The 13,262-nt window shown below is 35.3% G+C and overlaps 3 protein-coding genes across 3 annotated transcripts in view; 2 read left to right on the top strand and 1 right to left on the bottom strand.

Annotated features, from left to right (window-relative positions):
* Positions 1–847: 847 nt before the first annotated feature.
* On the top strand, positions 848–6,457 carry LOC123016177 (GMP synthase [glutamine-hydrolyzing]). Its single transcript, XM_044416411.1, has 7 exons — positions 848–965; positions 1,346–1,649; positions 1,704–1,821; positions 4,166–5,227; positions 5,282–5,588; positions 5,786–5,974; positions 6,024–6,457. The coding sequence occupies exons 2-7, from the start codon at positions 1,364–1,366 to the stop codon at positions 6,123–6,125; spliced, it is 2,064 nt and encodes a 687-aa protein (XP_044272346.1). The 5' UTR covers positions 848–965; positions 1,346–1,363; the 3' UTR covers positions 6,126–6,457.
* Positions 6,458–6,695: 238 nt separating this feature from the next.
* On the top strand, positions 6,696–7,997 carry LOC123003867 (F-actin-capping protein subunit beta). The gene is made up of 4 exons (XM_044396897.1): positions 6,696–6,848; positions 6,896–7,280; positions 7,331–7,530; positions 7,578–7,997. Exons 1-4 carry the CDS (start codon positions 6,846–6,848, stop codon positions 7,815–7,817), a joined length of 828 nt encoding a protein of 275 aa, XP_044252832.1. The 5' UTR covers positions 6,696–6,845; the 3' UTR covers positions 7,818–7,997.
* Positions 7,678–13,262, bottom strand: part of LOC123003866 (pre-mRNA-processing factor 6) — an 8,966-nt gene continuing 3,381 nt past the window's right edge. Inside the window, exons 5-8 of the mRNA XM_044396896.1 lie at positions 10,237–10,749; positions 9,631–10,188; positions 8,426–8,710; positions 7,678–8,377 (exon numbers count right to left, since the gene is read on the bottom strand). Of these exons, the coding sequence (XP_044252831.1) occupies positions 8,042–8,377; positions 8,426–8,710; positions 9,631–10,188; positions 10,237–10,749 (1,692 nt within the window). The 3' untranslated portion in view covers positions 7,678–8,041. The remainder of the gene's footprint in view (positions 8,378–8,425; positions 8,711–9,630; positions 10,189–10,236; positions 10,750–13,262) is intronic.

Raw genomic sequence — 13,262 nt, 5'->3', positions numbered from 1 at the left:
CAAAAAAAAGTTGACTCAATAAGGGTTTGAACTTCAGTTTTTTGAGTTATTGCTTTGGAATAAATTGCCAGTTTTGTTAAATGCGTTAATTTGTCACTTTGTCATTTTTTGATAAATCAAGTGGGTATTAAATTACGTTTTTCAAAATCCGATTGAGTAACGAATTTCTTTTTCGTATTTTTTTAGAAATGGTGATTTGTTTTCACAATTGGCAACAATAATTAAAACTTATTGTCACATGATACCACAAACCTGGTCACGCTATATTTTTTATGTTAGATATTTTTAATTTTTATAAACCAAAGCCAACTGCTGTATATTTTTATCTACTTTAACATTTTTAAAAAATATTTTTGTTTTTTTAATTCCTTTAATTTTTTTTGCGTATTATTTTATAAGACGTAGAGTCGATTAAAAATCAAAATTTTAAGAAAAAAAAATTATTTAATCGCATAAACAAGTATTTTTTGTAAAAAATTAACAAAAAAAGTTGTTTCATTATAGACTTGAACTCAATTTTTGTGTGTTATCGCTCCAAATTTTTTTTCTAATTTTGTTCTCAGAAACTAAAAAAATATCACAAAAAAAGTTATCCCAATCCGGATTTGAACTTCAATTTTTGGGAATAAGTTATTTGTGTATTTGCGTGATACAAAACCATCTTCGGTCGCAGTGTTGCAAATAGGTGAAAAAAAAAATATCTTGATTCTTAATTTCTTTTAAATTTAATTTACTTGTATTTTCATTAATTTTGCGAGAGTTTTAATTAGAATTAGTCAGATAGAAACAGTTTTTGTTACGTAATTTTAGTCGCGTCCTCTACGCGACATTGCCTGAAACAGTTGCATCCCAGTCGGTAAAGCAGAGCTCTCCCTTCTTTTTGTCCATAAAAGTGATGTGATTGACATTTTCTATCAACAAATTTCATTCCTGATTATTGTTATTTAGTAATTACAATCTCGGAGGTAAGTTTTTCTCTTAAATTACAATCACAGAATCGTGTAAAACCGCCCCAAAATCCCTAACTTTCACTCCAAAAACCGGTGGAAATAAAAATACGCCGTAGGCTTATAGGTCATGATTTGCTATTGCAAATTTCACTTTAAAAAACGCATTTCCTTCCCTATGCCCCCCTCAAACGCGCCATTTCGCCTCGTGTGCCCCAACCATGTGACCGCCTCAAACCCCCTCAAAATCGCCCCCCTTCCTCCCGATCTAAATTTAGCATTCGCCGGGATATAACCAAAGTTGCAAATCACCGCCTCGCGTGATTATGAATTTGCTATCGTTGGTATAACCCCCCAATTTGGGTCCCCCCACGATCAGCCGTGTGTCTGTTTTTCAGTGCTGCGGTCGCAAAGCTATGCACAGTCTAACACTGGAAGGTCAGTACACGAACACGAATGGGGCTGCCAGTACGGAGAAGGTCGTCATCTTGGACGCGGGGGCCCAATACGGCAAACTCATCGATAGGAAGGTGAGGGAGTTGAATGTCGAAAGCCACATCTTGCCATTGGACACGCCGGCGTTCAATATCAAAGAAGGGGGCTATAAAGCGGTCATCATTTCCGGGGGGCCCAATTCGGTCTATGCAGAGGATGCGCCCCGATACGATGGCGATATCTTTCGGATAGGGCTGCCGGTCTTAGGTGCAAAATCAAATATTAATTCAAGACAAAATTTGCTATTTTTGAGAGTTTTAGGGATTTGCTATGGGATGCAGATGATGAATAAGGAATTTGGGGGCTCCGTTATTAGAAAAGACAGTCGCGAAGATGGACAATACAATGTCGAAGTCAACACGAAATGCATTCTTTTTAAGTAGGTTTTTTTTTCTTTTTTTGAGGAAAGTTATCAATTGAAAGGTTATCGTAAAGTCAAGGTCATGATATTTCTCTAAATTTGTTACAAAATACCCCTATTGCGATAAATTCGCAGTTGGCGACGATAACACAACTCACAATGTCATTTGTCATTTTTTGACAAGACAGAAATGTCATCAAGTGTGCATTGATATTTTCAAAACCGATTAAGTAACGAATTTTTTTTGGTTTTCAAGTATTTGTTGTCACAACGACAATTAAAATGTCAAAATCATGTGATATATTATTTATGTTAGAGCATTATTAGTATTATTTATTTTCTTATTCAACAATTTTTTATATCAAAGTATTTACTTTTTGGTTTTTAAAGTTTTTATTTAGGAAAAAGAATTTATTAGCACAGTTGGCAACAATAAACAAGATTTTTTTTGGTTTAATTGTCAAGTTGAAGGATTTTCTATCAAAAAGAATTATTATTTTGGAGCTTTCTATATTTTTGCGTTATTAGACTTTGAAAAAATATACAACGTGTTTCAGCAAAATGATCTTCATCTAGTCGCCTGTGGAATTTGCTTGTAAAATAAAAAATGCCGCTCTAAAAAATATTGAATCTAATTAATGTTAATTTATTTCGATTGACAGCTGTCAAAATTGGTTCAAAAAGAGTAGAGCGGCACAGAAAAAAATATACGTAATGAAATTCCATAAGCGACTAGATAAAAATCATTTTGAAAAACGTTATACCATATAATTGAGAATTTTTTTTTTATCAATTTATTTTGGTAAAAAATATTTTACATTTCACAGCCTTCTAGAGGATAAATTTGTACAACCACTTGTATTATTATGATTTTAAGAGAAATTTTGCAATAAATTTATAAGAAAAAAATATTGACACTACAACTATTCGTGTAATCATTTTTGTTTTTTATCAAAACAAAAATGTCACAAAATGCTATTTTAACATCAACCACGTGTTCTGTTTGACATTTCATTTGTTTCATAGCCAACTACCAAATACACGGTGATTTAAAAAAGTCGGGCAATCTCTTACTTGGTGATAGAAAATGCTAATTTCATATTTTTTTTAGACCACGTGGTCTTTAAAATATGAATATTTAAAGAAATAAAGCACAAATTGGCACATCTTGATCCATTTTGTATAATTTCAAACGTTTGTTACCATAGAAACTAATTAATTTTTAATGCGCTGTTGCCAAGTTGCCAACATTACCCAAAAAATCTTACATTTGACAAGTGACGTTAAGATTTTATTTATTTTTTAATATTCTAGATTCATGTTTTAACGTCAAAATTACCTTTCATAATTAATACTAAGTGACATCTTTCAAGAATTGTGATTTGTACAACATTTTTGTTTGCAGTTTGGAAAACAATTTGGTGGTTCTAAAAATAACGCGAGTGATTTTTAGTATTTTTGAATCACACTGTATAAAATAAAAAAATAGTTTGACATTTATCGTTAATTTGTAAAAAATCCTCTCGTAAAATTGGAATCAATCAAGTTGTCAAACGCGTCATTTTGTTTTTGTTTTAAATGACAGCTAACAAGGCCTACTGTGATTTAGTTTTTGATCAAATTTATTTTATTTTTGTTTCATAGCCAACCACCAAATACAAGCTGATTTACAAAAGTCGGTCAATCTCTTATATGGTGATAGAAAACGCTAAATTCAGGTTACTTTTATAATTTTTTTAAGTCACGTGGAAAGCACAAATTGGCAACGTTGTAATACATTTTGAGCCACTTTGTGTCTGCATTCAATAATTTCAAACGTTTGTTACTATAGAAACCAACAAATTTTTGGTGCGCTGTTGCCAACTTTAGCCAGAAAAATATTGACACTACAACTATTCGTGTAATCATTTTTTGTTTTTTATCAAAACAAAAATCTCATAAAAATGCTATTTTAACATCAACCACGTGATCTATTTCATTTGTTTCATAGCCAATTATTAAATACACGGTGATTCAAAAAAGTCGGCCAATCTCTCATATGGCGATAGAAAATGTTTATTTTTAGACCACGTGGTCTTTAAAATATGAATATTTAAAGAAATCTTGAGCCATTTTGTATAATTTCAAACGTTTGTCACCATAGAAACCATTTAATTTTTAATGCGCTGTTGCCAACATTACCCAAAAAATCTTACATTTGACAAGTGACGTTAAGATTTTATTTATTTTTTAATATTCTATTCTATAAAACACAAAATTATCGTCCATAATTGATAAAAAATTGTATAAAATTAAAAAAATAGTTTTTGTGAAATTGGCAACACTGGAAGAAACACCACTAAAATTGTTTTTTCGTTTTCAGAGGCTTGGACAAGCTCCAGACTGTTCTCCTCACCCACGGTGACGCAATCGACAAAGTCGCTGAGAATTTCCGACCGATCGCTCAAAGCTCCTCCTTTTGCGCCGGCATCTGCAACGAGAAACTCCGCCTTTACGGTCTCCAATTCCACCCCGAGGTCGACCTCACACCCAACGGCAAAACCATCCTTAAGAATTTTCTCTTTGACGTAGCCGGTCTCACTGGCACTTACACAATGACCAGTCGCGAGAAAGAATGTCTCAAATACGTAAAAAACGCCGTAGGAAACAACAAAGTCTTGTTATTGGTCAGCGGAGGCGTGGATAGTACTGTTGCGGCCGCCCTTTTACACAAAGCCCTTCGACCGGATCAAATAATCGCCATTCATATAGACAACGGTTTTATGCGAAAAAATGAAAGCGCGAAAGTGTACCAATCGTTGCTGAAAATTGGACTGAATTTGAGGGTGGTTAAGGCGGCGAGTACTTTCATGGAAGGGACGACTGTAGTACCGGTGGATAAACACGAAACTACTTTAAGAACGACCTTGACTAACATGTTGTGCAAGACGTGCGATCCTGAAGAGAAACGCAAGATAATCGGTGATGTTTTTATGCGAGTTTCGGATGAAATCATCTCTGATTTGAATTTAAAACCCGAGGAAGTTGTCTTAGCTCAAGGGACATTAAGGCCTGATTTGATTGAATCAGCGTCGGCTTTGGTTTCCACCAAAGCCGATACGATTAAAACCCATCACAATGATTCCGAACTAGTGCGAAAGTTGCGTTCGGAAGGACGTGTCGTTGAGCCTTTGAAGGACTTCCACAAGGATGAAGTCCGGGCTTTGGGACGCGATTTAGGTGTCACACCGGAATTGGTAATGCGACATCCATTTCCAGGTCCCGGATTAGCAATTCGTGTCTTGTGCGCCGAAGAGCCTTACATGGAACGCGACTTCAGCGAGACCCAAGTCCTAGTTAAGATAATCGTCGAGTTTGATCAAATGTTGCAAAAGAAACACGCCTTATTGAATAGGGTGGAAGCGGTGACCAATAATGAGGAGAGGTAAAGGTAAGAGGCGTGTCAGTGGGTGGAGTTATAGGGGCGTGGTTTTTCTAGGAATGTCTTAAGGAAGATTTCGAGTAAGCAGAAGTTGGCTGCGATGTTGTTACCGATTAGGAGTGTGGGGGTACAGGGGGATTGTCGGTCGTATAGTTACGTCGTGGGGATTTCAAGTGAGAAAGAACCCGATTGGGACGATTTGATGTTTTTGGCTTGTCTTATACCGAGGATTTGTCGAAATATTAATCGAGTTTGTTATGTGTTTGGGGGGCTGGTTAAGGAGCCCATTTTGGATATTACCATCACGTATCTGACGAGTCATGTTTTGGCGACGTTGAGACAGTGTGACGACGTTGCCACCACAGTGAGTATTTTTTTAAAATGCCCTTAAGAATGGAAGGTTAAGAAGGCGGTTTCGGGGGTAGTATTCGGGACCGCTGATACATCCTTCCTAGATTAAATTTCTGGGAGAACAGTCTTATCTTGTGGAGGCTTAAGCCGAGGCTACATCTCAGAAAACAATTTTTTTATTTTTTATATTTTTAATTTGTTTTTTCTTAGGTTTTACAGAACAGTGGTCACATGAACTCAGTGAGTCAAATGCCTGTGATTCTGCTACCTTTACACTTTGACAGGGACCAGGCATTGCGGATCCCTTCTTGTCAAAGGTCGATAGTGTTGCGACCATTTTGCACGCGTGATTTTATGACAGGAATGCCAGCCGTACCTGGAAAACAACTGCCTTTAGATGTATGTTTTTTAGTGACTTTTAGTGTTTTTTATTGCTTTTGTTTTACAGGTTGTGCAGAAAATGGTCGTAGAGATATTACAAGTCCCTGGTATTTCTCGGGTACTTTATGATTTAACATCAAAACCACCTGGCACAACAGAATGGGAATGATAATCTTATAAATTATTAATTGTGTAATTTGTTAGCATGGACAGACTATAAGACGGTTTCCTGTTTTTATTCTTTAAAAAAAAATATTATATATGGTTGTTGAGAAAAATAAGGCGACTGTGTTTTGTTACGACTTTATTTTTTAATTACACTTGGCTCAAAAAAAACTATGATTTGTATACGTTGATTGTGCACCTTTTTTCAGACAAATAACGGAATTATATTGTTATTGCGAAATATGCTATTTTTTATTATTAAAGTGGCAACTTGCACTTTGTATATTTAACTTATTTTTACTTTCCATTGTGTTAATAAAAGTCAATTCTATTAAATGAGCAGTGTTTTAATGGCACTCTCGACGCACATAAGCTTGGACTATCAAACATTTAAAAAACAAATCATTTTAGTTTTAATTTTTTTGCTAATATATTACAGAAACCTGTAATCTGTGAATTTTACTGTTTTGACAACTAATAACAACCTAACACTTTAGAATTATTTGATCGACTAAACCACTACCAAAGTGTATTATCTCAAGTGTTATCAGTGATAAGTCACTCAAATAAGGCCAAAATCACATCATGTGACAATTTCCCAAAAATAAAAATCCCTACTGTCATCTGTCATTCTAATGTCACAAACTGGGCGACGTCGGCGGTTCTAAACCTTTAATTTGTTTCTAATTAATTACTTTTCTTCGTTTTTGTGTTATTTTCCGTGATGGTAAGTCAACATTAGTCATATTTTCACTTAATTGTCCCTTTTCCAAGGGGGAACAACAATTCGACTGTGCCCTCGACTTGATGCGCCGTCTACCGCCCCAAGAAATCGAGAAAAACCTCGGCGATTTGATCGATTTAGTGCCCCATTTATGCGAAGACTTGTTGTCTTCAGTCGACCAACCATTGAAAATCTCCAGAGATAAAGAGACAGGCCGCGATTATTTACTATGTGATTATAATAGAGACGGGGACTCGTATCGGTCCCCCTGGTCCAACACCTACTACCCCCCTTTGGACGACGGCTCCATGCCTTCGGAACGACTACGCAAACTCGAAATCGACGCCAATGACGCCTTTGACCAGTACAGGGAAATGTACTTTGAAGGGGGCGTCTCCTCGGTGTATTTCTGGGACTTGGAACACGGGTTTGCCGGTAGGCCTACGCCCTTTTTGTTTATTTTAAAACCCGAACGTGTTTTTAAGGGGTGATTTTGATTAAGAAAACTGGCGATGGAAGTAAAAAAATTAAGGGTTGTTGGGACTCAATTCACGTGGTGGAAGTCCAAGAGAAGAGCTCGGGGAGGACTTCGCACTACAAAATGACTTCGACTGCCATGCTGTGGCTTCAGACAAACAAGCCAGGCTCAGGAACGATGAATTTAGGGGGGAGTTTGACGAGACAAGTGAGTGAGTCACAAAATGGGGGGTTAAATTGATAAGTGGGTTTTAGATCGAGCAAGATGCCCCCGTGAATGAAGCCAACCCCCATATTGCCAATATTGGACGAATGGTTGAAGACATGGAGAACAAAATCAGGAATACTTTGAGTGAAATATATTTCAGTAAAACTAAAGATATTGTTAATAGTTTACGTTCAGTGCAACCATTGTCTGAAAGTATGCAACAACAAGCGCTGAAACAGGACTTGGCGGCTGCCTTGCAACGCAGACAGAACAAATCTGATAATTGATACCACGATTGTGACATTTATCAAGAAAATTGATTTTTTTATGATTTTGTACATGCACGTAAGATTATTTATTAATTATTAATTGTTCAAATTCGCTTCATTGGCTGTCACCCCACTGTGGGGGCCCCCTATTGTTCATTCAATTAGAACAATTTTTCAAATAAATTTTTTTCTTTAAAATCTAATTGATTAAACAATACCTGTCTTTGCTAGTTTCGTTTAATTCAAACTGGTATAACAACTTCTTTTGCAACGAGAGTTAAAAGTTGCTCATTACTCAACCCCACATTTTTAATGTCTTTTGAAATCGAACACCACAACTCTCCATGATGGGGCTCCGCCGCTAAACACCTCTGTTTCACATCATCTTGTTGTTCGATAGTACCATGAAGTTGCTCAAATCGGTACCAATAAGCCCATGCGTCCCCAAAATCCGAATCAATTTTAATCGTCCTTTGGAACCATTCCCGACATTTCCCGATTTTACGCTCCGACCAGAATAATTTGCTCACAGCGAGGAGGACATGGGGGTCATGTTCGCACTTCTTGAGCGCGTCCACCTAGACAAGCATTAGTTATTTGAATTTTGTAGGGGTGATGATACTTACTGAGCGTGTCTTTCGTTGTGGTCTTGCTTCCATGAAAATTGATTCGGCCCATAGTGGCCCCGAAGTGGGGCATTCTTGAAGTGCTTTAGCCATCATTGCGTTTGCGATGTCTTTCATACCGGCTCGGATCTCGATTCGGATTGCCTCGAGCCACAATTGGTCGTTTTTGGGGTTCTTCAAGCGGGCTTTTTCCAACATTGAGCGCGCTTTTATCAACAAACCACGTTTCTCCTCGAGGCGTGACAGCAAAATCCACAACGGGATCGAATTCGGGCATTTTTTGATCTATTAAAAAGAAAAGTGAGGTTAGATTTTCACCAAATTCACTAATTTTGTGTCAACAAAACGAAATTAAATGAGCGCAAAGACAAATTCAATTATTTTCAAGTAAATGCTATCCAAAAAACACACTTAAAAAAGTGAGGTTATGGCAAAAATTGACTAAATTCACCTAAATTCACTGATTTTGTGTAAAAAACAAAATTAAATAAATTAAATGAACGCAAACATAAATTCAAACATTTTCAAGTAAAAACTACCAAAAAACACACTTACAAAAAAAGTGAGGTTATGGCAAAATTGAGATTAGATTTTGACTAAATTCACACAAATTCACAAATTTTATGTAAACAAAACCGAATTTAATAAATTAAATGAGCCCGAACACAAATTCAATCATTTTCAAGTAAATACTACCAAAAAACACACTTACAAAAAAGTGCGGTTATGGCAAAATTGAGATAGATTTTGACTAAATTCACACAAATTCACTAATATTGTGTAAACAAAAATAAATTTAATTAATTAAATGTGCACAAACACAAATTCAATCATTTTCAAGAAAATACTGACGACAAACGCAATTGAAAAAAGGGAGGTTATGGCAAAAATTGACTAAATTCAACCAAATTCACTAATTTTGTGTATAAAAACGAAATTTAATAAATTAAATAAACGCAAACACCAATTCAATCATTTTCAAGTAAATACTACCAAAAAACACAATTAAAATAAAAGTGAGGTTATGGCAAAGGAATGTTAAATTTTGAGTAAATTCACTAATTTTTTGTGTAAACAAAACAAAATTTAATTAATTAAATGAAGGCAAACACAAATTCAATCATTTTCAAGGAAATACAGCCGAAAAACAATAGAAAAAAAGTGAGGTTAGATTTCGATCTTAAAATGGTGAAAAACGGCCTTACCGCCCCATAATACACATCGAAGGCCTTGGACATCTCCCCCTCCTGTTCGTGTATCTGCCCCTTCATCATCCACAACTTGGCAAAATCGGGGAACACCTTCAAAGCCTCATCTAACAATTCTTGTGCCGCTTTTAGATCATTTAATGTCCATTCCAGTTTTGCACTTTTCATCATAACCCTTGGCGTGGGGGCTGAACCTCTCGCTTTGGCTAATAACCTCCTTGCTCTCTCATATTCGCGATTTTCTGACTCTAATTTAACAGCCGCAAGCCAAATCTCTTCACTATTGGGGTTCGCCTGAAAGGCTAGTGCGAGAATACCTCTCGCTGCTGGTACATCACCCGCCAACCACTTGCTTTTAGCCCCCATAAGCCACAAAATCTCGCTTTTGGGACAATGTGCAACAGCACGTTGAAGCAAACCTTCGAGACTTTCACGCGTTCCATGGTTCTTTTCCAAATGGGCGGCACGCAACCATATTGATTTTTTGCCAGGGAAGGTGGCGAGGGCGTGGTTGTAGACAGTGCGGGCACACTCGTAAGCCCCCTGACTCACACACTAAAAAAAAAAACAGTCAAAAAAACAAATTTCGGTTTGTCGTCTCACATTTTCGGCGTCTTCAATCCAGGTGTGTTTCTGGTCCTCGGGCTCCACCCCATACCCAATAATTGCTTTAACTATAGCACGACAACAGTGCACATGGCCCCCTTTCTCACTCTCTATAGCTTCTTTAAACCAATGTTCGCGATTTATCTCAACACCGTTTGAACTCAATGATGTTATAGCTCTTTCGATGATTTTCTCCACCATTGCATGATTACCATTAGCTTCTTCGAGTTTTGCAGCAGTTGTCCAAATTTGTTTATCAGTTGGGATATTTTCTCGTGCTTTGTTTAAGACTTTTCGGGCATTTTCGTAGGTTTCGAGTCGGGCGAGGGCTAACCAGAGTTCAACAGCTGTGGGACAACATTCTACAGCTCTGGAGAGGAGAATTCGGGCGTCTTCGGGATTTTCTAATTCCACGGCGGCTTTCCAGAGACGCACCGAATTGGGGATGTGTTCCAAGGCTTTGCGGTAGACGCGACGTTTGGCTTTTGTTTCCACTTCCACATCCGCTGCCTGGGAATTACAAAAACAGTTATGAAATCAAAAAAAAAAGAAAGAATACAGCAAAAAATAGTTATTTATGTTACAAGGCTGTGAACTCGCGCCCCAGAGAAAAATGCCATATAAGCTAAGATACCAGGAACATGGAAAAATTGTTAAAAAAATTTTATCTATAAAAATTTCGAAGTTATGAGGGTTTAAAGTTTGCACTTTGACTCTATTTATTTCAGTTGGAAAAATAATTTTCCAAGTTTTTTTGCTGTATCCTAAATTGTGACTCTCTTCAATGTTATTTGTGGCTTTTATTGGCAAAATTTTGTCCTTTTACTAAATACATAATTGTAAAAAAACATCTACAGTATCCTTCAATAAATATAAAAAAATGTCAAATGTCAAAAAATAAATGTCAAATTTTTTTGACAGATTTTTTCATGCTCCTTACTTGAAAATTTTCTCTGGGGCGCGAGTTCTGACACACCCTGTATAATTAATTAGAATTAATATAAATAATCATTCGAATAAAAAAAAGATAGTTCACGGCCATGTGGCATACAAAATTTTGTGTGCAACTGTGAAAAATTACCAAAATTAAAGTTTCGATCGAATCTTTACATAAAATTAAATTTTATTAGTGTGCTCTGGTATGGTAACTAGGGCTTGCGTTACGTTCGAATTATCTAATAAAAGCTAATTTCATACAAGATGATGACCCGAAAAAAAAGTCTTTTTTTTACGTTGTCAAGGCTTTATTTTACTATCAACAAATGTGCTATTTCACGACTCAAAATCAAACAAAAAAAGTGACGTTTTTTTTGACAGTCGCACAAAAAATAATTTTGAATATTAAGAAATTAATACGAGAAATAAGAGTGACGAGGAAAATACTGGAAAAAATGAAAAATATTTAATGAAACGTGGCCGAAAATTTCAAATAACTGAGAAAAAATCTCCAAAAATTTAAGAAAATCGAGATTTTTGTGCATAAAATGTGGTTGTAATAGTCTCATATAAAAGTGCACAAAATGATGCAAACAACAAATTTTTACTTTTTTTTATTTTGGAGTTACTGACAGTAATCAAGAATCGGCTAAAATTTGGAAAAAAAAATCAACTTTAAAATTGATCCAAATAAAGTTTTTACATTCCAAGAGGTCTTAAAGACTGAAAAAAGTGCATAAAACGCTATTAGGTCAAGTTTAAAAATTTCGAATTTTTTGAGTTTTTGAAGATGAGCGGTAGTAAAATCGTAAAAATAGTCAATTTACGTCGTAAAAACACTATCCCATTATGACCAAAAAATCATTTTTTTTTATTTTTACGAAAAACTAGTACTATACAGGATGCGCCAGAACTCGCGCCCGAGAGAAAAATCCCATATAAGGTAAGATACTTACCAGGAACATGGAACAAATGTTAAAAAAAATTTATCTATAAAAATTTCGAAGTTATGAGTGTTTAAAGTTTGCACTTTGACTCTATTTTTTTCTGTTGGAAAAATAATTTTCCAAGTTTTTTTGCTATAGGTTATTAAAAGAGGAAACAATGAAGCTGTATCCTAAATTGTAATTCTGTTCAATGTTATTTGTGGCTTTTGTTGGCAAAATTTTTGTCCCTTTATTAAATAATAGTAAAAAAACATATACCAGATCATCAGTATCATTAAATAGACATAAAAAGATGTCAAATGTCAAAAATAAATGTCAAAATTTTTTGACAGATAGAATTTTTTAAACGTTTTTTTCATGTTCCTGATATCCTACCTTACTTGCAAATTTTCTCTGGGGCGCGAGTTCTGGTGCATCCTGTATATCGATTGACGCCAAAGCCGTAAAAAATTTTGATTTTTTAAACGCCGATTACGGCGAAACTAGAGGAGATTGCACAAAATGCTTGGCAAATTCGTAATCAGCGCGTCAAAATCTATCAAAAAAGATAGGTTTAAATTGAAATTGAATTGAAATGATGTTCAAACACACTAATAAATTCTTACTTTTTTTATTTTGTAAATTGCGGCAAAACTGTGTCTCAATGGTATAATATTTTGACGTAAACCTATGTAAAATGTTCCGGGGAATCGATTGGCGTCAAGAAAACTGTAAAATTCTTACTAGTTTTGAAGTTATAAGCGGATTTATATTTTTGATATTTTTGACTTTATCAGTAATTTTCTCGATAACTATTCATCGTAGAGCACTGAACTTTTTAATATATGATAGAAAATTAAATTAGATTATCTCCAATAAGTCCGGAGTTATTGCCATTATAGTCCGGTCAAAATAAACATTTTAAATAACTAAAATTCCGACAGAGCTAAATTTTGGTGGAGATATTGAGTACACCATTAGGAATAAAGTGTCAAAAGTCCCCATCGATCCCATGTGTGCTAAAAAAGTTATTCGGGGTCAAAGGTCTAAATTTGACGTTTTTTAGATTTTTTTCGAAAACGGTAAGTTTTATCAAAAAAGTAGCCCAGTCAAAAAATATAGATCTTGAAATTATCTACAAAATGGTCCTTATACTTTTTT

This window comes from Tribolium madens, unplaced genomic scaffold (assembly GCF_015345945.1).
Source record: "Tribolium madens isolate multiple individuals breed KSU strain unplaced genomic scaffold, Tmad_KSU_1.1 Scaffold_1;HRSCAF=32;Tcas5.2_LG8, whole genome shotgun sequence".
NCBI lineage: Eukaryota > Metazoa > Arthropoda > Insecta > Coleoptera > Tenebrionidae > Tribolium > Tribolium madens.
This window is presented reverse-complemented; position numbering and strand designations above follow the sequence as displayed.

What these genes read in the sequence shown, in the direction of transcription:
- LOC123016177 (XM_044416411.1), top strand. Translation starts at nt 1,364, where the DNA reads ATGCACAGTCTAACACTGGAAGGTCAGTACACGAACACGAATGGGGCT. An exon ending in GATAGGGCTGCCGGTCTTAG is followed by an intron (nt 1,650 to 1,703) that starts GTGCAAAATCAA and finishes TGAGAGTTTTAG; the next exon opens with GGATTTGCTATGGGATGCAG. An exon ending in ACGAAATGCATTCTTTTTAA is followed by an intron (nt 1,822 to 4,165) that starts GTAGGTTTTTTT and finishes TTTCGTTTTCAG; the next exon opens with AGGCTTGGACAAGCTCCAGA.
- LOC123003867 (XM_044396897.1), top strand. An exon ending in CTTGGAACACGGGTTTGCCG is followed by an intron (nt 7,281 to 7,330) that starts GTAGGCCTACGC and finishes CGTGTTTTTAAG; the next exon opens with GGGTGATTTTGATTAAGAAA. An exon ending in GGGGGAGTTTGACGAGACAA is followed by an intron (nt 7,531 to 7,577) that starts GTGAGTGAGTCA and finishes AGTGGGTTTTAG; the next exon opens with ATCGAGCAAGATGCCCCCGT.